The 24,884-nt window shown below is 40.8% G+C and overlaps 1 protein-coding gene across 6 annotated transcripts in view; it reads right to left on the bottom strand.

The window, feature by feature from the left end:
- Positions 1-24,884, bottom strand: part of LOC135216804 (rab5 GDP/GTP exchange factor-like) — a 137,578-nt gene that overhangs the window by 60,510 nt on the left and 52,184 nt on the right. For all 6 annotated transcript variants that reach the window (XM_064252300.1, XM_064252297.1, XM_064252296.1 and 3 more), the window contains 3 exons: positions 23,470-23,558; positions 22,922-23,087; positions 14,445-14,574 (listed from right to left, as the gene is read on the bottom strand). In XM_064252300.1, the coding sequence (XP_064108370.1) occupies positions 14,445-14,574; positions 22,922-23,087; positions 23,470-23,558 (385 nt within the window). The remainder of the gene's footprint in view (positions 1-14,444; positions 14,575-22,921; positions 23,088-23,469; positions 23,559-24,884) is intronic.

The raw sequence follows: 24,884 nt of genomic DNA, 5'->3' as shown, positions 1-24,884 counted from the left end.
TGTGCCTTCCAAAGCCTGCAGTTCACTAATTCTCTTAGCAGAGGCTAGCGCAAAGAGGAACAGAGACTTCCTGGTCAAATCTCTGAAGGAGGAAGTATGCGGAGGTTCGAATTTCTCAGACATCAGATATTTCAGGACCACATCCAGGTTCCAACTGGGTGGTTTTGCAGTCTTGGACTTCGAAGTCTCGAAGGACCTGATCAAGTCATGGAGATCTCTGTCTTCTGCGATATTCAGGCCTCTATGCCTGAAAAAAGAGGAAAGCATGCTCCTATAGCCTTTAATAGTGGAGACAGCGAGATTGCTTTTCTCCCTCAAGTACAGGAGGAAGTCAGCTATGTCTGTCACAGAGGTACTGGAAGAGGATACCTTCTGGGCCCTGCTCCACCTTCGAAACACCTCCCACTTCAACTGGTACACGCGTAACATTGAGGATCTTCTGGCTCTTGCAATAGCCTTTGCAGCACCGCGTGAAAAACCCCTCGCTCTGACGAGTCCTTCGATAGTCTGAGGGCAGTTAGACCAAGAGCGGGGAGGTTTTTGTGGTATCTGTCGAAGTGGGGCTGTTTGAAAAGATCGTTCCTTAGTGGAAGCGACCTCGGGAAATCTATCATCCATTCCAGTGCCTCTGTGAACCAATCTTGAGCTGGCCAGAACAGGGCGATGAGGGTCAGTTTTGCTCCCTCCGCCGAGACAAACTTCCTCAATACCTCTCTTAAGATCTTGAATGGGGGAAAAGCGTACCCGTCGATCCCCTTCCAATCTAGAAGAAGACCGTCTACTGCTACTGCCCTTGGGTCTGAGATTGGGGAGCAGTAGTTCTCCAGTCTCGCATTCCAATGCGTTGCAAAAAGGTCTAGATTCGGTCTTCCCCAGAGGTTCCAAAGCTTGTTGCAGACTTCTGAATTCAGAGTCCAGAGTTGCTCCCCATCCCAACTCCGAGGCGTCTGTAAACAACACTAGGCGAGGGCTCGGTAAATGAAGCGAGACTCCCTGGTTGAGTCTGTTTGGGTTTAACCACCAACAGAGATCCTCATTTATTCTCTTTGAGAGATGAAAGGAGTCCGAAAGGTCTTGGGACTTCTGATCCCAATTCTCCCTCAGGAAGAATTGCAGGGGTCTTAAGTGAAGCCTTCCTAGAGAAATGAACTGTTCCAACGAGGAAAGGGTCCCCAGAAGACTCATCCAGTCCCTCGCGGAACATTGTTCTTTCTCTATGAACGTTGCCACTTTCTGTAAACATCGACCTTGTCTTTCCTGGGATGGATATAGTACTTGAAAACCCCGAGAATCCATCAGAAACCCCAGATAGATAATGCTTTGCTGGGGATTCATCTGGGACTTCCCGAGGTTTATTAACAGTCCTAAGGACTGAGCTAGGTCCAACATTAAATTCAAGTCCTCCAGACAGCGACCCTTTGACTGGGCACGGATCACCCAATCGTCGAGATACAAAGAGTTCCTTATTCCCTTCAGATGTAGCCAATGAGCTAAGTTTTTCATTAGCCCAGTGAACACTTGAGGGGCCGTCGCAAGTCCGAAGCACAGAGCGCGAAACTGAAATACTTTGCCCTACACCATGAATCTTGGGTACTTCCTGGACGAAGGATGAATAGGCACATGGAAATAAGCATCCTGAAGGTCCAGGGACACCATCCAATCCCCTGGACGAAGAGCTGCGAGGACAGAGGATGTCGTCTCCATTGTGAACCTTGTCTTTATTACGAAGTGATTCAGGGCGCTCACATCCAAGACTGGTCTCCACCCCCGAGGCTTTCGGCCCTAAAAACAGCCGGTTGTAAAAACCTGATGACTGGAGCTCTTGTACACTTTCTATTGCCTCCTTGTCCAACATCTGCTCTACTAATTGTAGAAGGGCTTGGCTTCGTATAGGATCTCGGTATCTTGCTGTTAACTCCCTTGGAGTTGTTGTCAAGGGAGGTTTCTCCCTGAAGGGGATAAGGTATCCTCTCTCGAGGATAGAGAGGGACCAGGCGTCCGCCCCCCTCTGTGCCCAGACTTTGGCAAACTTCAAAAGTCTGGCACCTACTGTAGCCTGGAGGACTGCTGTCTCACTGAGGTTTTGCGAAAGATCTTCGCGAAGATCTTCTCTCTTAACTGGTCTCCTGCTCCTAAGAGGATCTAGAGGCAGTTCTCCCTCGAAAGGGCTCTTGAAATGGAATCTTCTCCCTCTTGGTCATTGGTAGCGCAGGTTTCAATCTTTTAGCCGACTGAGCTAACAGATCTTGAGTGGCCTTCTCAGATAAGGACCTCGAGATGTCCTTAACAGTGTCTTGCGGGAAAAGATGGCTCGACAGAGGAGAATACAGCAAGGAGGATCTCTGGAGAGGTGACACTGACTTAGCCAAAAAGGAGCTGTATACCGCCCTCTTTTTAAGGATTCCCGATCCGAAGAGGGACGCAATTTCTGTGGACCCATCCATTACGGCCTTGTCCAAGCATGAAGAACACTGGCCAACTCATCCATTGTCACGAAGTCCGGGTCCTGAGCTTTCTTGGCCAGAGCTCCTAAGGACCAATCCATGAAGTTGAAGACTTCAAGGGTGCGAAATAGACCCTTAAGGAGATGGTCCATTTCGCACATCCCCCAAGAAGCCTTCGCCGACAGAAGAGAGCGTCTTCTTGATGAATCCACCAATGATGAAAAATCTGCATCGGCCGAAGAAGGTAGGCCCAACCCCATGGGTTCTTTGGTGTCATACCAGACACCTGGTTTACCTGCCAGCTTGGAAGGAGGGCAGGAAAAAACCATCTTTCCCGCTTCCTTCTTAGAGAGGAGCCAGCTCTCTAAGCTCATAACCCTTAAACGCCGAAGCGGTAAAAAAAAAAATGTCTCCCGTGTGCCGGAGGTGTTTCAGAGTGAGCACAGAAGCGGAAAAAATATTTTTTTCAAAAAATCACAGCGCGCTTAGTTTTCAAGATTAAGAGTTCATTTTTGGCTCCTTTTTTTTTCATTGGCTGAAGTTTAGTATGCAATCATCAGAAATGAAAAAATTATCATTATCATATATAAATAATGCGATATATGATAGCGCAAAAACGAAATTTCATATATAATTGTATTCAAATCGCGCTGTGCGCAAAACGATTAAAGGTAACAAGTTACTTTTTTTTCGTTGTAATGTACACTAAATTGCGATCATTTTGGTATATAACACATTGTAAAACGATAAAAGCAACACAGATAAAATATTATCACAAAATAATGCATGAATTCGTAACGCGCGGACGTAAACAAATATTTTTTTCAAAAATTCACCATAAATCTAAATATTGTCCTAGAGACTTCCAATCTCTTTCAAAATGAAGACAAATGACTGAATATTACTATACTATAAGAATATTAGCTTACAAATGCAGTTTTTGACCATATCTGACGAGTTAAAGTTGACCGAATGTCGAATTTTTTTATATATATTTTTTTATATGCAATTATTTAGGAAAATGATATTGTTAAGATACAATAAAGTTTTGTACATACTTACCTGGCAGATAATATACGATTAATGGCCCACCCATCCTCCCCTCAGGAGACAGGTGGAAGAGAAATTATGGCTTAGAAAACGGGAATAGTTCCAGACCCCGCCACCCAGCGGCGGGAATGGTGGATCACCTGACCTACCTGTCGCGTGTGCCGCGAGTTTTGAAATTCTGTCGGGACGACCGAGTCTATAGCTAAGTATATATCTGCCAGGTAAGTATGTACAAAACTTTATTGTATCTTAACAATATCATTTTTGTACAAGTAACTTACCCAGCAGATATATACTTAGCTGATTGGCACCCTTGGTGGCGGGCAAGAGACAGCTAAAAACAAAATAATACTTAAACTAAATACATTAAAAAACAGGGAAAAAACAACCTATGTTCTTGGATAACATAATCCATAGTTCCTACCTGATTGGGCTGAAGACTTCATGACTACTGTCGATGAGTCTGCCTGCCTCAAGAGTTTCAACGAGGAATGAACCTATGGTTGAATAACTCTTTGGATCGTGTCAATGGGGGCTAGCCCGCTTACGTGACAGAGCCTATACTGGATCGTACCAATGGGGGCTGACCCACTTACATTGTAGAGCCTTGACCTTTTGTCATATCAATGGAGACTCGCCCTCTTACATGACAGAGTTAAGGTTATTAAAAAATCACAAAGAGCACTGAAGCCAATCCCGATCACCTGACCATGTTAGTATTGTTATAATCTATGAATTGTAAGAGGGTTCCCTATTCCCTCTGACAATTAACCAATAAAAACAACCACCAATAAAAAGTAATTTAAGCACTAAACTAAATTAGGAAGGATTAGCCTCAGCCCCTTCTCCCAGCACTGAATTCGCCGAAACATACGCTCCCAGAGCAAAGCACTTTTCGTACGAAATTTTAACGTCTCTTAGGTAATTCGAGGCGAACACAGAATTACATCTCCAAAATGTCGACTCTATAAGAGCCTGAAGAGACCATGTTTGTGAAATGCCATAGACGTAGCTATGGCTCTCACTTCATGAGCTCTCACTCTGAGAACCTTGAGATGCTCTTCATCGCACTTAAGGTGAGCTTCCCTTATTACATCTTTTATGAAGAATGTAAGGGCGTTCTTAGAAATTGATCTTTTTGGATCTCTTACAGAGCACCAAAGACTTTCTTCTGTACCTTTCAGCAACTTCTTCTTCTCCAGGTAGAACTTGAGTGCCCTGACTGGACACAAAGTCCTTTCTAGTTCTCTCCCTGTTAATGAAGATAGGTCCTTTTATCTCAAAGCTTCTTGGCCAAGGCTTTGAGGGATTTTCATTTTTGCTAGAAAAAATGGTTTAAAGGAGCAAATCGCTGAATCCTTCTTAAACCCCACTTTACCTTCCAAAGCTTGCAACTCGCTAATTCTCTTGGCTGTTGCTAACGCAAAAAGGAATAATGACTTTCTCGTTAAGTCTCTAAACGAAGCTGCGTGAGACGGTACAAATTTTTCCGACATTAGGAACTTGAGGACCACATCCAAGTTCCAGCTAGGCTTCTTGATTACATGTTCTTTCGTGGTCTCAAAAGACCTTATAAGGTCATGAAGATCTTTATTATTCGTCAGATCTATTCCTCTATGTCGAAAAACTGAGGTCCAGCATACTTCTGTAACCCTTCACTGTTGAAACTGCCAGGTTACAGTCTTTTCTCAAATATAGGAGAAACTCTGCGATTTCAGTTACAGAGGTACTGGAAGAGGATATTTTCTTTCCCTTACACCATCTTCTAAACAACTCCCACTTCGACTGATATACTTTAAGAGGTGGAGACTCTTCTGGCTCTTGCAATAGCCTTCGCCACTTCTCGTGAAAAGCCCCTTGCTCTGACAAGTCCTTCGACAGTCTGAAGGCGGTCAGACTTAGAGCGGGGAGGCTTTTGTGAACCTGTCGAAGTGGGGTTGTTTGAGAAGATCGTTCCTTAGTGGAAGCGATCTTGGAAAATCTACTAACCACTCCAGCACCTCTGTGAACCAATCGAGAGCTGGCCAGAAGGGAGCGATGAGGGTCATTCTTGTTCCTTCCGAGCAAGCAAACTTCCTCAATACTTCCCCTACTATCTTGAAAGGAGGGAAGGCGTATGCGTCCAAGCCCGTCCAATCTAGCAGAAAGCTGTACTAATGCTATGCTGAGGATCCGAGATCGGGGAGCAATAGGTCTCTAATCTGTGGTTCTTGTTGGTCGCGAACAGGTCTATATTGGGCCTTCCCCACAGATGCCAAAGTTGTTGGCAAATCTCAGGATTGAGAGTCCATTCCGTGGGTAGGACTTGTTCTTTTCTGCTTAACAGATCTGCCCGGACATTTTTCTCTCCCTGCACAAACCTTGTGAGGAGAGAGATCTTCCTTTCCTGAGCCCAAATCAGCAGATCCTTTGCTGATTCGTACAGGGAAAAGGATTGCGTCCCCCCTTGCTTCTTTATATAAGCGAGGGCTGTTGTGTTGTCCGAGTGAATCTGAATCCCCAGACCTGAGACCTGTTCCTCGAAATGAACTAAAGCTAGATGAATGGCTGTTAGTTCTTTCTTGTTTATGTGCCAGGACACTTGTTCTCCTTCCCAAGTGCCTGACACTTCTTCCGAACCTAGGGTCGCTCCCCACCCTGAATCTGAGGCGTCTGCAAACAACGCTAGGCGAGGGTTCTGTAAGCGAAGGGAGATTCCCTTGCTTAGTTTCTGTGGATCTAACCACCAACGGATATTCTCCTTGATCCCTTTCGAGATTGGAAATGTATCTCCTAGATTGTTGGACTTCCAATCCCACTTCTCCTTCAGATAAAATTGAAGGGGTCGTAGGTGTAGTCTTCCTAAGGAAACGAACTGTTCCATCGAGGAGAGGGTCCCCAGTAAGCTCATCCATTCCCTCGCGGAACAATGTTCTTTCCTTAAGAAGACTGCCACCTTTTCTAAGCAGCGTTCTCTCCTTTCCTGCGAAGGATACGCTAGAAAATCCCGAGAATCCATCTGAATCCCCAGATAGACAATACTCTGCTGGGGAGTCAGCATGGATTTCTCGCGATTTACTAAAAGTCCTAGGGACTTTGTCAAATTTAGAGTAACTAATAGGTCCTCCAGACATTTTTTCTCCGATTGGGCTCTTATTAGCCAATCGTCCAGATATAACGAGATCCTGATCCCTTCCAGATGTAGCCAATAAGCTACATTCTTCATGATGTCCGTGAAGACTTGAGGGGCAGTCGAAAGTCCGAAGCACATCGCTCGGAACTGGAACACTTTCCCTTGGAACATGAACCTCAGATACTTCCTTGCTGCCGGATGAATTGGCACATGGAAATACACATCCTGAAGGTCCAGGGACACCATCCAGTCCCCTGGACGAAGAGCAGATAGAACAGAGGAAGACGTCTCCATTGAAAAATTTCTTCTTCAATACAAAGAAATTCAGGGCACTGACGTCTAGAACCGGTCTCCATCCCCCGATGCTTTCGGTACCAGGAATAGCCGATTGTAGAATCCTGGAGACTGGAGATCTTGAACCAGTTCTACCGCTTCCTTGGAAATCATCTGTTCCACTGCTTGCAAAATAGCAAGCTTTCGGACCGGATCCGAGTATCTTGCAGTCAACTCCCTTGGAATTGTCGTCAAGGGAGGATTTTCCCTGAAGGGGATCAAGTATCCTTTTTTCAGGATAGAGAGGGACCAAGAGTCCGCTCCCTTCTGCGCCCAGACTTTGGCAAAGTGGAGTAGTCTGGCGCCTAACTTTCGTTCCCCCTGGAGGACTCCCTGCTCATCTAGACTTCCCTGAAGGACCTTCTAAGGGATGGTCTACTCCTTCTATCTGGGTCTGCGACCTCCTAAGAGGGGCTCTAGAAGAGGAGGCACCTCGAAAGGGCTGTACAAAAGAGGGTCTCTCTTTTTTCTCTATGGGCACTGCCGGCCTAAACTTCTGGCTGAGTGCGTGAGGAGATCCTGAGTTGCCTTCTCCGTAAGAGATTTAGAAACCTCTCTAACAGTCTCCTGTGGAAATAGGTGCGGGGATAACGGTGCAAAAAGAAGAGATGTCCTTTGCAAAGGTGATACTGCTCTTGCTAGAAAAGAGCTAAAGACCGATCTCTTCTTTAAGACTCCCGTTCCAAAAAGAGAGGCAACTTCTACGGAACCGTCCATGACCGCTCTGTCCAGGCAGGCCAGGACGCTCGAAAGTTCCTCCATGGAAACAAAGTCCGTGTCCTGAGCTCTCTTAGCTAACGCTCCCAAAGCCCAGTCCATAAAATTGAAGACTTCTAGGGTTTTAAAGAGGCCCTTTAGAAGGTGGTCTAGCTCACACATGCCCAAAGTTGCCTTAGCAGACAGCAAAGACTTCCTCCTAGAAGAGTCCACTAAGGAAGCAAAATCTGCATCTGCGGAAGAAGAAGGCCTAACCCCATAGGTTCTTTGGTCTCGTACCACCTTCCTGGTTTGCCTGTTAACTTGGAAGGAGGGCAGGAAAAAACTGTCTTGCCCGCTTCCCTTCTGGAAGTCAACCACTCTGAAAAAGTCTTTAATGCCTTTTTCATACAAAGAGCGGGGCGCATCTTGACGAAGGAAGACGACTTGAGAGCTTTTGTGCTAGACATCAACGATCCTGGTGAAGGAGGGTCAGCAGGATGAAGGGAGTCTCCGAACTCCTTTAGCAGCAAAAGAGAAAGTCTCTTGTAGTCAGAAACTGCTACATCTACTGGCTCGTCGTCTTCCGATACCTGGTCCAACTGATCCACAGAAGGAGACCGTTTGGGAGTGATCTGGCTCTTCCCGGGAGAAGAACTCCTTTCCCGAGAAGGGGAGCGCTGAACATTAGCACTTCTATACGAAGAGTGAGGCTCCTGCCTGTCGGAAACACTCTTGCGCCTACTAGACTCTTGTTGTCTAGGTTCGCCAGGTTCGTGGCGCTTACTAGGCTCCTGGCGCCCTGATTCAGGGCGCTTGAAAAGATCCCCGCGTCCTGATTCATGACGCTTAACAGGCTCTTGGCGCCTAACTCTTGACGCTAACGTACTCCTGGCGTCCTGCCTCCTGGCGTCCTGACTCCTGGCGCCCTGACTCCTGGCGCCCTGACTCCTGGCGCCCTGACTCCTGGCGCCCTGACTCCTGGCGCCCTGACTCCTGGAGTCCTGGCTCATGGCGTCCTGGCTCATGGCGTCCTGATTCCTGCCTTCTAGCAGAATCCTGACGTCCTGAATCCTTTGGTCTGAGAGGCTCTTGACGCCCTTTCTTGCGTCTTGCTGCCTCTTTGCGCCTGTCTGGCTCCTGGTCCTGCAGACCCAAAGGATCCTGATACTTAAATCGGTTTTCCGGTTCCTTAAACCTAAACTGATCGAGACTTCTGCTCGATTCGCGGCGTCTCAGAGGGCGCTTCGGGGAAGACAGCCTATAGGGCGAAAGAACTCTTCTCTCAGGAGAACAACTCCTATCAGACGAGTCTCTCGACGAAGGCGATAAACGCCCTGGAGATTGTGAGGGTTCTCTCCTATACGAAGAGGAGCGCTTAGCGGAACTCTTAACAGGGAGCGAAACATCTTTCCTCCTTGTCGAGTCCTTAGCAAAGGAGCCTACTAGAGAAGCTAACTGCTCTTGCAGATTAAACAAAAACTTCTTCGTAGGATCCTGAAGAGAAGGCTCCTCTTGTTTAGTCTTCTTAGGTCCCGAAGGCCAATCCTCGGGAAAAACGCTCTGGGCTGGAATCAGCCGCGTCTCCTTTAGGCGCCTTCCAGGCTCTCTCAAAGGCGCGAAAGAGAGGCCGAACTCCATCCTCGTTTAGGAGAGGAAGAGTCTGAGGCCGAAAAAACACTCCCTTAGGACGCCTTTTCTGCGGCAATCCGAGGCAGCCTGGGACTTTACAACAGGATCTGCCGAAGGGACGCCTGACCGTTGGGGATGTTCTGCATCCTCCCTGCGGCTTTCGACATTCCTCCTCCCCTGGTCCTGGGAGTTGGAAGCGGTCTAGGCCTAGGAGCAATGAGGAACCGGTCAGACGCCCCCTCCAATGCACTGGGGACACTGCACAAGTCACTATCACCACTCTTACCTTGGTTTAGAGCTCGTAGCTGAGCTTGAAGTTTCTTAATTGAAGCTTTAACATTTTCCCTCTCTGACGAAGAATCTTTGGATTCAGAACAGGGAGAAGCAGCTGAGGCTAAGGGAAAATCGTTAGTAGGAGAGTTAACTTCTTGTTCTAAAGAGCAAGATCTACTAGATGACCTAGCTGAAGCCTTTCTCACTCTATCTCTCTCAAGCTTCCTAACATATGATGATAAGTCTTTCCATTCAAGCTCCGTAAGGTTCTCGCATTCAACACAGGTGTTAATAACAGAACATTCATTCTCCCTGCATTTAGCGCAAATACTATGAGGATCTAATGCCGATTTAGGCAGCCTAACCTTACAACCTTCCCTACTGCAAACTCTAAACATAGGTGAAGCCTTAGCGTCAGACATCGTGAAAGAGTAGTCAAAACCAAAGTCGAAAAACAGTCCACAATAAGCGTATGCCAAGCCAGAGAAAAAACAGAATACGTCACCAAAAAACCAATCCAAATTCTCGGCAAACGAGTTGAAATCCAAGATGGAGGAACGAACAATAGGTGTTGTCCGTTCAACCGACAGAGAAATTATGGCTTAGAAAACGGGAATAGTTCCAGACCCCGCCACCCAGCGGCGGGAATGGTGGATCACCTGACCTACCTGTCGCGTGTGCCGCGAGTTTTGAAATTCTGTCGGGACGACCGAGTCTATAGCTAAGTATATATCTGCTGGGTAAGTTACTTGTACAAAATAAGAAAAGCTACAACCTTTAAATATTTTTCGTTTTATTCTACATGAAATTGCGCACATTTTAATATATAAAACTCTATGAAATGCCTAATATGAAACGGAGCAAATATTCCGAGAATGGGACGTACGCATTTCGGAGATTTGTGGCGGAGAATCCCGCGCGGAGGGAAGGAAAGTTTATTTTTTTAAATTTACCATAAATCTAAATATTGTGCTAGAGACTTCAAATTTATTTCAAGATGAAGATAAATGACTGAATATTACTACACTGTAAGAGTTTTAGCTTACAATTGCGTTTTTTGACCATTTCGGTAGAGTCAAAGTTGACCAAACATGGTTTTTTTTCTATTTATCGTGATTTATATGCAAATATTTCAAAAATGAGAAAAGCTACAACCTTCAATTATTTTTTGTTGTATTTTACATGAAATTGCGCACATTTTCATATATAAAACTTTATGTAACGGCTAATTTAAAATGGTGCAAACATTACCACAATCGCACGTATGATTTTTTCGGAAGTTACCGCGCAGACATAAAGAAAATGTTATTTTTTTCATAAATTCACCATAAATCGAAATATTGTGCTAGAGACTTCCAATTTGTTGCAAAATGAAGGTAAATGCTTGAATATTACTAGAATATAAGCGTTTAGCTTACAATTACGTTTTTTAACCATTTCGGTAGAGTCAAAGTTGACCGAAGGTTGAAAATTTGTCACTTATCATTTTTTATATCAAAATATTTCAAAATTGATAAAAGCTACAACCATGGGTTATTTTTAGTTGTATTGTGCATGAAATTACGCACATTTTCATATATAAAACTTTATGTAATGGCTAATTTAAAATGGTGCAAACATTACCACAATTGCAAGTATGATTTTTTTCGGAAGAGTTACCGCGCGGACATAAGGAAAAAGTTTTTTCATAAATTCACCATAAATCGAAATATTGTGCTAGAGACTTCCAATTTGTTGCAAAATTAAGGTAAATGATTGAATATTACTAAATTATAAGAATTTTAGCTTACAATTGCGTTTTTCGACCATTTCGGTAGAGTCAAAGTTGACTGAAGGTTGAAATTTTGGCACTTATCGTTATTTATATGAAAATATCTTAAAACTGATAAAAGCTACAATCATGAGTATTTTTTTGTTGTATTCTACATAAAAATACACACATTTTCATATATAATACTCCATGTAATGGCTAATTTAAAATAGTACAAAAATTATGTCAAAGTGACAAAATAATTTCCAAGATGTGTCACAGATACTTTTTAGTACGGCAAGAAAGAAATTCGCGCTTGCGCGCCTGCGTAACGATTGTAAACAAAACAACACCTTGATCCGTGAACTCCCAGCATCCCCCAAGGCGTGTGATTTAAGTGTTTTCGGCTGGTAGGCCTAAAAGTATTTTTCCGCGAATTTTTAAAAAAACTTTTGTATGTCGACGTAAAATACGTCCAGTCGGCACCCAAGAGACAAAAAATGTCAACGTAAAATACGTGCAGTCTGCGTTTAAGGGTTAATTGCTTTTTTCATCGAAAGCGTAGGGCGAATTCTGACGAAAGAGGGGGACTTTGAGAGCTTAGTGCTCGAAAGAAGCGATCCTGGAGAGGGAGGGTCCGCTGGGCGAAGGGAATCCCCGAACTCCTGAAGCAGCAGGGCTGCCGTCTCTTGTAATCAGAGACGCCCGCATCTTTAGGAGCTTCGTCCTCTGAAACTTCTTCTAAAGTTGCAGCTGGAGAAGAAGGCTTCTTCGGAGAAGGAGTCCTAGGAGGAGAGGCGCTTTTCTCCTTAGAAGAAAGCTTGGAAGAGGAACTGTGTCCACTTCCCAAGAGGGTCTTGCAAAAAGAAGTACTAGCTTCCGCTGGAAGGTGCTTAGCAGGAGAAGAACGACTGCCGCTAGGATCCTGACGCTTCACAGGCTCTTGGCGCCTGAGAGGGGAAGCGCTTGCATCTCTTAAGGAGCGCCTAACAGGAGTAGGGCGCGAATCATGAACCAGGCTCTTTGAGCCTGCTCGGAGAGGCGCTTGCGTCACGTAGAGAGCACCTGAAAGGAGCCAAGCGCCTTGGAGGAGAAAGGCGCCTGCCCTGATCCTGGCGCCTGCCAGGAGAGGAGCTTACTTCCCTTCAAGGAATCCTGAGAGAGGAAGCGCTTCGTCTCCTAAGGAGCACCTAACAGGAGAAGGGCGCGAATCATGAACCAGGCTCTTCTCAGGCTCTTGGAGCCTGCCCGGAGAGGCGCTAGCGTCACGTAGAGAGCACCTGGAAGGAGTAACCCGCCTTGGAGGAGAAAGGCGCCTGCCATCATCCTGGCGCCTGCTAGGAGAGGCGCTTGAGTCTCTCTGAGAGCTTCTGGGGGGAGAGAAATGCTCACTGCTCTCTCTGATCCTGCAAGAATTGCGGAGACTCTCCGGATCCTGGCGCGTGCAAGGGGAGGAGCTTCTATCCCTTGGAGAGCGCCCGAAAGGAGAAATGAGCCCGCTACTCCCATGTACGTTGCGCTGTTCCTGACGCCTGCCAGGAGAGGTGCTTGCGACCTTCACAGGGCGTCTTAAAAAATCCAGGTGTTTACTCGATGAAGAGCGCCTGGCAGGAGTCGATGATTGTCCATGATGAGACGAAGCATAAGCCGAAGATTTAGTTGGAGAGGATCGTCTTCCAGGAGAGAGGCGCCTGCTAGAGTCCGAGCGCCGACTAGAAGAAGGTCTCTTAAAACAGCTCTTGACAGGAAGAGAGGAATCCTTCCTGCGAGAAGTCCCCTTGGAAAGAGAGCCTACTAGCGTAAACAACTGTTCTTGGAGGCCTACCAGAAACTTTTTGGTAGACGAGCGTACTCCTTCAGGAGAGGAATCAGGAGACCTCATTGCTCTCCTCTTCTGAGCAGGAGAATACTCCGGGAAAGGCTCAAGGCTCGGGGCTGGAGTCTAACGCGTCTCCTCCAGGAGGCTTCCAGGCTCTCTTCAAGGGGCGAGACTTCGAGACAGAGCTCCATCCACGTCTCGGTGAGGAAGAATCCGAGTCGGAAAAACACTTCCTAAGGATGCTTTGTCTGTAGCGATCCAAGGCAGCCTGGGACGAGTCTACAGGTTCTGCCGAAGGGACGCCTGACCGTTGGGGATACTCTACATCCTCCTTGCAGCTTTCGACATTCCTCCTCCCTTGGTCATGGGAGTCTGAAAGAGGTCTAGGCCTAGGGGCAATGCGGAGTCGGTCAGACGCCCCCTCCACTGCACTGGGGACACTGCACATATCACTGTCCTTACCTTTTTCCATAGCTCGCAATTGCGACTGCAAGTTACGGATTGAAGCTTTCATAGCAGCCATCTCCGAAGACGAATCTAAGAGTTCGCTGTGGGGGGAAGGAGCTGAAACTATGTTAGAAGTAGGAGAAACTACATTAGGGTTAGAATTACTGTCCTGATCAATAGAGCAGGACCTACTTGAGCTTCTGACTGAAGCCTTCCTGATTCTATCTCTCTCCAATTTTCTAACATAAGCAGTGAAACTCTTCCATTCCAGCTCAGTCAAGTTTTCACATTCAACACAAGTGTTACTGACAGAGCATTCATTCCCCCTACATTTAACACAAACAGTGTGAGGATCTACTGAAGCTTTCGGCAACCTCACCTTACACTGACATACTGAAGAAAATTCCAATACAAATTCAAAAAACGGTCCAAAACAGCGTATGCCGAAGCCAAAGATCAAATACTTCACCAAAACAATCCTCAGCAAAGCGAGAAAGAATTCCAAGCAGGAGGCACCAACAACGATGTTGTCGGTACCGGCGACAGAGAAAATCTGATTAGAAAATGGGAATGGTTCCTAGTCCCGCCACCCAGCGGCGTGAGAGGGGTGATCACCTGACCTACCTGTAGCGTGTGCCGCGAGTTTTGAATTCTGTCGGGATGTCAGAGGACGTCAGAGACCTTAGCTAAGTATATATCTGCCGGGGAAGTTGCATGTGCAAAACCGAGGGTCTGTTCGCGTATGAACAACTATATTGCAATAGCATCCCATCTGATTTCTGAAACCTGTACAACCTGTTGTCAAAGCTTGTATAGAGAAGCACTTATAGGGTAATTCATGACTGCAAAACATAAATAAACCTTCATTTTCTTAGAGCATCCAAGTACCTATTTTGAATGGCCAAATCTTTGTCTTCATTTACTGCATTGACAGCGCTGATGAGGGACTTGTATAAACGCGTTGTAACATACCTCTCTGTGAGTTCATTAATTCTATCTATCTGCTCTTGACTCAAACCTGGAAGAAATTGATGAAATTGATAAGTAACAATGTGAAACAAAATTACTATTTTCTTGATTCAGATGTAATCAGCATGCTAAAAAAAACTAAATATGAATGAATGGTCAACAATTTTTTCTTCTATCAGCACACCTCAAGTACATTTTACATGTATAAACAAAAACTAAATAAGTTTTATCCCTAATGGTAAGAGTAGAATTGGTTAACAATTTTCTAAATTTCCTTCTATACAGAGCCCTGGAAAAATGTAAATTACTGTCATTATTGCTAGTTTTCATACACAAACTTTTAAATAGCTACTGCTTCATTTAATTCTAAATTTTAAACAAAGTATTATCTATCTTCTTAGGGAATGGATTAAAAAACTAGATTGCATAATTTAAAGATACAGTGGAACCTGTACCCACGAGTATATAGGGCCATGACTAACTGGAGACGTGAGCACTCTTATTTAATAAATTGCTGTTGTATGTAGTACCCACGAGTAATGACTAGGGGCACAAGCACAACCGCGAGTCAAATTATCAGTATATCACAAACAAAAAATTGCTTACAATACGTCAGCAGTTAGCAGCTTGTTTTCAATATTTTATCACTATCTATAACAAAATACATATTAAAAAAAGCCGAATTATCAGTCTGTTATCACAAACTTACAAAAAATTGCTTACGATACATCAGCAGTTAGCCTGTCAGCTAATTGCAATAAGTAGATGTAAACAAAATCATATCACCGAAATGGTGTTATTATTATTAATAGGTGTTAGTTTTTCCAGACCTCTGAGTCTCGAGTAGACTCTTCTCGGGCTGGTTCTCAGGGATCAATCCTGAGAAAAAAAAAAAAAAAAAAAAAAAAAAAAAAAAAAAAAAAAAAAAAAAAAAAAAAAATTTAGACTTTATTTGAGAAACCCGTCTTATTTAAAAAATTTATGATTTTATTAATTGAAAAATCCCTGCTTTCCGCAAGAATATTTTTCATTTCTGAACTCCGCAGATAAATAGATCTTTGCTGGGTCCAATTTGGGCACTCAACAAGCAAATGCTGTACTGTCAATGGGTGTTTGACATCTGTTACATTTCACTGGGTCAGCATGTGGTGTTGACATCAAGTGACCATGTGAGAATCTTGTGTGTCCTATACGTAGCCTTGCTAGGATCACCTCTTTTGCTCTTTCCTCCTGTGAGGATGTCCTCCATGCATAGACTTCAGTTTTTTATATTTTTAGTTTGTTTGTTGTTGGCACCGAGGCCCATTCTTCTTTCCAATCCTGGTAAATTAATGTTTTAACTGATTTTACCCAGTCTGACACTGGGGCATATGAAATTGTTGGAGGGATAGTGCAGGCTAATTTGGCAGCAGAGTCTGCATATTCATTCCTTTTAGTTCCCCCACGTGTGCTGGGATCCAACATATTTCCATTGATATTCCTGATTGGAGGAGTTGATGAATTTTTATTTGAATTTCCTGTACTATTTGGTTTCCTGATTTATACTGTCCTATTGCATCTATAGCGCTACGTGAGTCACTGAAAATTACAGAGACACTTGCTTTTGCCTCAGATATCATATCTAGAGCCATCTGTATGCTGTGACTTCAGCAGTAAATACTGATGATATTGAAGGTAGGCTTTTTTTACTTAACATATTTTTCGAATATGCAGATGCTCCTACTCCAACATTATTTTTGGAGCCGTCTGTATATATCATAAATTTGTCGCCTTTTCTTCTAATGTGCTCCAAAGCATGTTGGCGGTACATTTCCGTACTTGTCATTTGTTTTTTGAGTAGGTAAGACAGGGAGGTACATATCTTTACTCTATTTAAAATCCATGGTGGTGGCAATTCCATTGGTGGGTGAAAAATTGGATTCATATTATGTATGTTTCATTATGTATCTAGCTCTTTTTGGGAAAGAGCTAGTACTATTAACTGCTGTTACTTGATTACAGTTTTGGAAGCAGTAAGTTGCAGGAGACGATCCCGCTTGCATTGAAAGACCTCTTTGTATTGTTATTAAATTACGGTGATGTTTTAAGGGCAAAATACCTGCCTCCACCAAAAGTGAGTTTGTTGGGGACGATCGGAAAGCTCCTGTGCACAATCGCACGCCTTCATGGTGCACTGCATCGAGAGATTTTAATGCAGATTCTGAGGCGGATGAATATATTGGACAGCAGAATAATCTATTATGGATAAGACTGTTGCCTTATATATCATTAATAAAATGTCTCGCTTTGCTCCCCAATTAGTGTGTGATAACTTTTTTAATATGGCAAGGGCTTTGATGCCCTTGGCTTTAATGTATTTGATGTGCTCTTTCCAATTTAAATGTTGATCAAATATTACTCCTAGATACTTGATTTTTGTACAAAAATTGTATTTCATTGCTATAAAGATGCAGTTTGATTGTTTGGTTCTTCATCCACCTTTTGTCTTTGTAGAAGACGATTGCTTTTGTTTTATCAGTTGAAAATTTAATCCAACTGAATTTGCCCAACTACATATATTTGAAATGGCAGTACTGAACTCTCTGAGCATGTCTCAGATTACTACTCGTATAGTAAATGACAAAGTCATCAACATATAAACTGTTTTTTACACCACTTGGTAAATTTATAGTAATGTCATTGATTGCTAAAGCAAACAATGTACAGCTCAAGACACTACCTTGAGGGATTCCTTCTTTCAGTTTATAGTTACTGAGTAGGAATTTTCTACTCTTACTTGAAAAGTTCTGTTTGTTAAGAAGTTCTTAATAAATATTGGTAAGTGGCCTCTTAGTCCCTTGGAGTGGAGTTTTTGCATGATGTTATATTTCCATGTTTGTATCGTATGCTTTTTTCTATATCAAAAAATAAAATATAGCTACTGGTTAATTTCTTTTGTTCAAAGCCTTTTTTGATATGATCTTCTAAATGTGTTAAGGGATCTAGGGTTGATCTGCCAGCTATTGAACCAGATTGTGTTGGTGTTAAAATGGATTCTTTGGTTATTACATACGTTAATCGTGCATTAACCATTTTTTCTAAGATTTTGCATAGGCACACTTGTTAGAGATATCGGTCTATAATTGGATGGATTACTTGCATCCTTTCCTGGTTTGTTTATTGGAATAATTATGGCATGTTTCCATTTATCAGGAAAGACACGTTTTAGCCAGATACTATTGTAAAATTTTAATAAATATGATTTAGCTATAGGAGCTAATTTTTCTATCATTTCAAATGATATTTTATCATATCCTGGTGGCAGAGGGATGACAAGAGTTGATGGCATTATATAGTTCATCCATGTTAAAAATATAGTTATATTCCAGGTCTTCAAGAGTTTCAAAATTGAGTATTATATTTTCTTTTTGTTTTCTGATACTTTGAAAATGTGTATCTAGGCTGGAGTAAGCACCTGATTTTTTTCAAAATGTTTCCCCCAATTACAATTAATGTTTGATATTTCATAAGTATCATGTATATTTTTCCATTTAAATGTATTGCACTTCTTGGAGGTCTTTATATGTTTTCCATTGATTTTCCTTATCTTTTGCCAGACATCCCTTGTGGATGTTTGAAGATATGTTTGAGACATATTCCTTCCATGATGCGATTTTTTCAGCTATTACCGTTTTTCTAAATTTGGCTGTATATTTGTTATATAGTGGTTTAATGTGGTTAATTGTTATGTTTGTTATAACTATTTTGTTTAATATGTTTATACTATAGGGCATTTTGTTGAGTGATTTAAGGCGAGTTTTGAGTCTGTTTAGATTGCGACTCAATATATGTTTATTTTACTTAATGTTGTTAATGTTGGATTCCACCATGGGACAGGGGATTTTGTGGAATGTGTTTTGGTTTTTGGAATACTTTTATCTGCAGCATTTATTATGAAGTTTGAGAAGGATTCACTATGGTAGTATTGTGATCTTCATTATTGGGTGGGAATGGTGGTATGTTTCGTGTGTATAGGAAATATTTATCCCAGTTAGCTTTTTGGATATTATATCTTGTAGGTGGCAATATTTTGACATTACTTAAGTAGTTCAGAATGATTGGGAAATGGTCACTTGTGTATGAATCGTCTAGGACGTTCCATTCAAATTTCTCCGCTACATCATTTGAACATAATGAAATGTCAATTGAAGAAAAGGTTAGGTGTGTATTTGAAAAATATGTTGGAACTTCGCTTTCATTGAGACAATACAGATTGTGTTTCATTATAGTATTCTCTATGTTGATTCCGGATGTGTCAGTGGGGTTATTAATATCCCATAATGGATTATGTGCATTAAAATCTCCTACTATAAGTAGTGGTTCCTGTATACTTTTGCTAATAAGTTCAGAAAAATCACTGAAATTTGCATTGAAATTTGGTTGGTTATATAAATTACAATAGTAATTTTACTTTTATCAGGCATATACAGTTTAATTGATGTTATTTGATATGGCATAGATGGTATGTCAACAGGTTCATATGTAATGCTATTATGAACGTATATGGCTGTGCCTAATTTTCCACCGTCAGTTGGTGAATAACAGGCAATTTATGGTGTTGGATATTTGTAGGGTTACTTCCTATATGTTGTAGACATATGCACATTGGTTGTGGTCTCGTATGATTCTTTGTAATTCACCCAGACGTAGTCGGGTTAAGAGACCATTTATATTCCATTGAATGATTTTATATTCCATTATTAGGAGGAATTGGTGTTAAATTCTGTAAATTGATTGCTGATTTTACTTTATCTCGTAGTTTATATGCATTTGAATTTATTTGTGGTTTTTTAATCGTTGTATTTGTATGTTGGTTATTAGATTCTGCAGTTGTTTGTTTTTCATAGTTGAATATTAATAAGTCTATTTTTGATTTTATAATTTCCTTTTTGTATTTTAAGGATTCAGAACATAATTCGTTCTCATGTTGGTGTGTTAAAGGGCACCTCCTTAATTTGGTAAAGTTGTCAATACAATTTCGTACTGTGTCCTCTGTCTTGGTAGTTAGTTGGTTTATATGTACTTACAAAGCATTCATTACAACCACAAGATGAAGCATGTTTGGTAATGTTAATTATTGGTTCAGAAGTTTTTGGTCTAGCTTTAGAAATTTCTGGTTTTGTAATTCTATTGTTCCTTTTCTGTAGTGATAAGGACTGTTGGTTTGAGGGTTATTTGTTTTGTTGTTGTTAATGGGATATTTCGGTCTTGTGGATGGTTGGGGGGTGATAGTTATATTTTGGTTTGGTTTAATGGTATGATTTTCATTAGTATTATTTGATGGAACTTGTAAAGAGTGATCTTTACTGTCCAGATGTTGGCTGTTTGATTGAGATTGAGGGTAATTGTGTATTTCCACTTGTGATGAGGTTAGTTTAATATCTTTTTTAAAATGTTCTCCTGGTGTAGTTGGAGTCTCTCTGGATTGATTGTAATTTTCAATATTTACCTTTTTTCCCTTAGGTGGGGTTCTTTCTAGAATTCTTTTCTTTTTTGCCAGTTCGATTATCATCATTATTTAATTCTTCTTCTATTGGAAGTTCTTTTCCATGGATAACTGAATCATCTATGTTAGTGGTGGTATTGGTTGTTGTAATATCACTTTTATTTTGTGTTTCAGTATTATTGGTATGAAATCCAGTTTTCCTGTTTATACTATCTTGTTTGTCATTGTGCTGTTTGATGTCTTGATTTTTAGTCACATTTGAAAAGGTGGGGGTTTTGGATGGATTGTTAACGCCTCTTACTTTTAGCTCAAGTCTGGCTTCCATGACTGACATTCCTGTCCTATTTATTAACAACTGAAGTTCTGTGTTATATTGGTAAAATGAACACTCCTTAGATTTTGCGTGATGGGCTAGTCCACAATTAATACATTTTGATTGATTACAGTTCCAATTAGTGGTATGGTCATCTGATGCACAGACTGCACATATAGCTTTATTACGGCATCTTTTGTATGTGTGTCCATACCTTGAGCACTGTGTACATTGTAATGGTTTAGGAACAAAAGGACGAACTTCTCTATTTTGTCCAAGAATTTTTATTTTAAATGGTAAGTCTTGGCCTGTAAATTTTATTTGGCAATGTTGATATTTTACTTTTATCTTTCCTACTTGAAATAGAGTATATTTCTAAATCGTGGATATTGTTATATCTCAATTTTAGGGAGTCTAGCAATAGTTGTTTTGAAGGAAGCTCCTGCTCGCTATTGGGTAGGATGACTGTACCCTGTACATAATTCAATGTTTCGTGGCTTGTAATTATTACCTTTATATTATTTATTTCTGTTATACTTAAAAAGGCAGTGGACTGCTTTTTATTGGTTACTTGGATAAGCCATTCATTGTCCTTGATGTGTCTGCATTCCATGTCTTGTGTTGGATATATGTTAAGTAATTTGTTTTCTAGCATCGCTGCTGAGATTTTGTTGTCAGCTTTGAGGACTAGAAATCTTGACCAATTATCTGGTCCAAAGAGGTCATCAAAATGTACCAATGTGGGATTAAGTCGGTAATTTTGTTTTCTTTTTGGTCCTTGTTTTTATGTATGTTGCTTGTCTATTATGATTTTTATATTTTTCTGTATTGCTGGGAGGATTATTTGTCTCTAATTCAGAATTATTGTTCATCATATATGGTTCCATTGTTACGATATTGGAGTTTACCAATTTATTTTTGTTTGTTTCTTTTTTATTTATGCACTCTATTTGGTTTTCTGGCTCTGCTGCTTTACTTGGAACATGGTGTTCCTTTGTATCTTTTATAGTACTTTCACTACTTGTGGCAGTACCTAGGAAATTCTGGGAGTGACGTGCCAATGGTCATCAACTGTGCCGTAGTTTTTACAAAAAAAAAAAAAAAAAAAAAAAAAAAATTCTTGAAAAGATATCATTGGCCCTTCGCGAAGTTAAATCTTCTGCCAAAGGCACAAGTGAGAAAGGACTCCCAAATGTCCGCATCCCTACCCTACCCCAAAAGGGGATGGCATAACATGATTAGTAAGGCCCAAGTGTAAGCAGAACCCGCTTGCTAGGACTAAGAGTATTATGTTAATACAATTATCCCCATCCTAATCACATTATGGGCAAACTGGATAGAATGCCGAGAGTTCTATTCCTAGAACCAGGCCCCCCCTGGAATCCGTGGTCCAGCTCCACAGAATAGTTCCGCCTGAAAAACAGGTCCGAACATTGTCGGGTAGATGATGGATCTACCACAGTTCTCACTATTTAGCTTCGGATTTAACTCCACGTTAAGCCATGATATGTTTTCTCATTTATTTGCTTTTAAAAATTTTGGCAAAAAATGGAAAAGTCCACATAAGTTTACTCGAAAATATATAATGTCATATGGGACTCTTGGGTTCGAACCTGGGAAGAGATTCCTGAGGTTCGAGAGCCCCCTCACCACGTCAAGGTGGTCCCAAAATGAGGGGGCACCGAAATGGTGGCCTGTCACGGTAAGTCATAAAGGATGCTTATTAATGGTAAATTTAATTTAGTTTCCTTTAAAAGTGAGTGTAAATTTACAAATGATTTCATACTTTATTCCAGTAACACAATTTATGGTAATAATTAGGCTTGTTTTTTCAATGTTTTATTGTTAGCAACAATTTTCATGCCTACCCAGTATGCTTGCGGTAGGCTAAGCCTTGCCTAGCCTACAGTGTTTGGTGTAACATTCATTATATAGCTGCAGATCAGCTTTTTGATACATTTAAAAATAAAAAAAATGTGTCTAATACACCAGTAAATACGTACTACAGTATTTCTCAATCAATACTACTTCTACTGTCACCAAAAGCTCAATTATTGTGCCTAAAAATGTTTTTATGGGGTATTTTGGGGCTGGAAAACCAATTTATCCCTTTCCCATTATTCCTTAATATACCTCCAATGACCACTATAAATTATTATGGCAGTACATATATGAACATAGCAATTGTGATAAATTTATCTAATCCTTAAAAGTGTACAATACATACTGTTAACAGAGTATACTTGGAAGTTTTAATGAATAAGAAATGGTACACGCATGTTATCTTAATTTTTGTAGCTTCAAAGGGTTTCTTAATCAAATGATATAGTACATCTTTTATCATAACATCACATCTTCTTCATTACAAAAAGTTGAGTACAATAAGATTTTATACTTTTTTATTATATTTTTAAAGCAAATAAACTGTAATTTAACTCTTGGCATCATGAAACAAAAAAATAAACTCTCATAATTTTCAGGAAAATCTTATGTAAAAGCACTGCCAGGTAGTATCTATGACTTTGAAGACACCATTACAAATAAAGCAACCACATTCTTACATTGCCGAAAGCAAAATACACATAAAGTGTACCTTACCTTGATATATGGAATGTTCAGAGATCATCTCATTCATGCTCGTGTAAAAATCATGGACCTGTTCACCTGACTCGTCCACAGACTGAAACTCCACACACTGTAGCATCTTCTCGACAAAACTATTTATCTGTTTGCTGATTCCAACTTGCATATCTTTGTTCAATGTCTGGAAGGAGAAAGGGGAGATTTAAAAAAATATAATTTTTTCAGCATTATTAATTCTCACCTACATACATTACTTTTAGTGCCCATTTCAAGTTTGTAAAATGTCCCAAACACAAGTGCTTGCATGTGTGCAGCACATCAATTGGCAATCAGTTGTAAGCTATCTTCATTCTTCATTTTTTAAACATCTTTGACACCAAGAAAAAACGATGCATTTATATGAGAAAACACTGATACATACAACTGTAATTGCAAGTACGTATGAAGATGTAATCATTAATATAAATGTACACCTTTCTACATGACATGGGCTGGGCAGTGCTCAGAGAAGGGAGTATTTCCCAATGTATACAATTAAACATCATACGTACTACTATACCTACCTTCAAAAAATCATTGAATTCTTGTCCTACACTTTGAGATTCAAAGCTAAGTTGTCGAACTGGTCTCCACTGGTCTCCTTTGGAAGAGTCTGTCAAAAAGCATTATATAAAAAGTTTTATTCGTTAAGATAAAAAGAAGACTAAACATTTAAAAATTCAAAAAGAAAGCAAAATAATTAGTACCTCACTGAGCTTTCTCCAAAAGGGAACAATGTAAAAATAAATAAATCATGAAAAAGTATCACCCTGAATTACAATATTATTCTCCTTTTGAATGTACATAATTATAATTATCCAAGGTCAGAGATCATGGTCTTAATGGTCATAACCCTTAAACACCGACTGGATGTATTGTACGTCGACTAAAATTGTCAATTAGGTGCCAAATGGACGTACGGTACGTCAACTACAAAACGTTTTTTTGAATATTCACGGAATAGTTATAGGCCTAGTTTGCGAAAGATTTTAAATAACACACCTTGAGGGATCATGGGAGTTCACGGATCATGCTGTTGTTTTGTTTACAAGCGTTACCCAGCTGTGCATGCGCGACTTTCTTTCTTCTCGTATTACAAAGCATCAGCGACACATCTCAGAAATTCTTTTGTCACTTTGTCGTAATTTTTGCACCATTTTAAATTAGCCATTACATAGAGTTTTATATATTAAAATGTGCAAAATTTCACGTAGAATACAACAGAAAACAACCTATGGTTATAGCTTTTAAAAATTTTGAAATATTTTCATATAAATAACGATAAGTGCCAAAATTTCAAACCTTCAGTCAACTTTGACTCGACCAAAATGGTTGAAACATGCAATTGTAAGCTAAAACTTTTACATTCTAGTAATATTCAATCATTTACCTTCATTTTGCAACAAATTGGGAGTCCCTAGCACAATATTTTGATTTATGGTGAATTTTTGAAAAAACTTTCTCCTTATGTCCACGCGCAGTAACTCAGCTGAAAATCTCAGAAATTCTTTCGTCAATTTGTTGTAATGTTTGCACTGTTTTATATTAGCCGTTACATAAAGTTTTAAATATGAAAATGTGCACAATTTCATGTCGAATACAACAAAAAATAACTCATGGTTGTAGCTTTTCAGTTTTGAAATATTTTCATATAAATTACCCTAAGTGCCAAAATTTCAACCTTCGGTCAATTTTGACATGACCGAAATGGTCGAAAAATGCAATGGTAAGCTAAAACTTACATTCTAGTAACATTCAATCATTTACCTTCACTTTGCAACAAATGGGAAGTCTCTAGCACAATATTTCGATTTATGGTGAATTTTTACAAAAAAACTTTTTCCTTACCTTCACGCGCAGTAACTCAGCTGAAAATCTCAGAATTTCTTTAGTCACCTTGTTGTAATTTTCGCACCATTTTCTATTAGGCGTTACATAA

This window comes from Macrobrachium nipponense, chromosome 6 (assembly GCF_015104395.2).
Source record: "Macrobrachium nipponense isolate FS-2020 chromosome 6, ASM1510439v2, whole genome shotgun sequence".
NCBI classification, from domain to species: domain Eukaryota; kingdom Metazoa; phylum Arthropoda; class Malacostraca; order Decapoda; family Palaemonidae; genus Macrobrachium; species Macrobrachium nipponense.
This window is presented reverse-complemented; position numbering and strand designations above follow the sequence as displayed.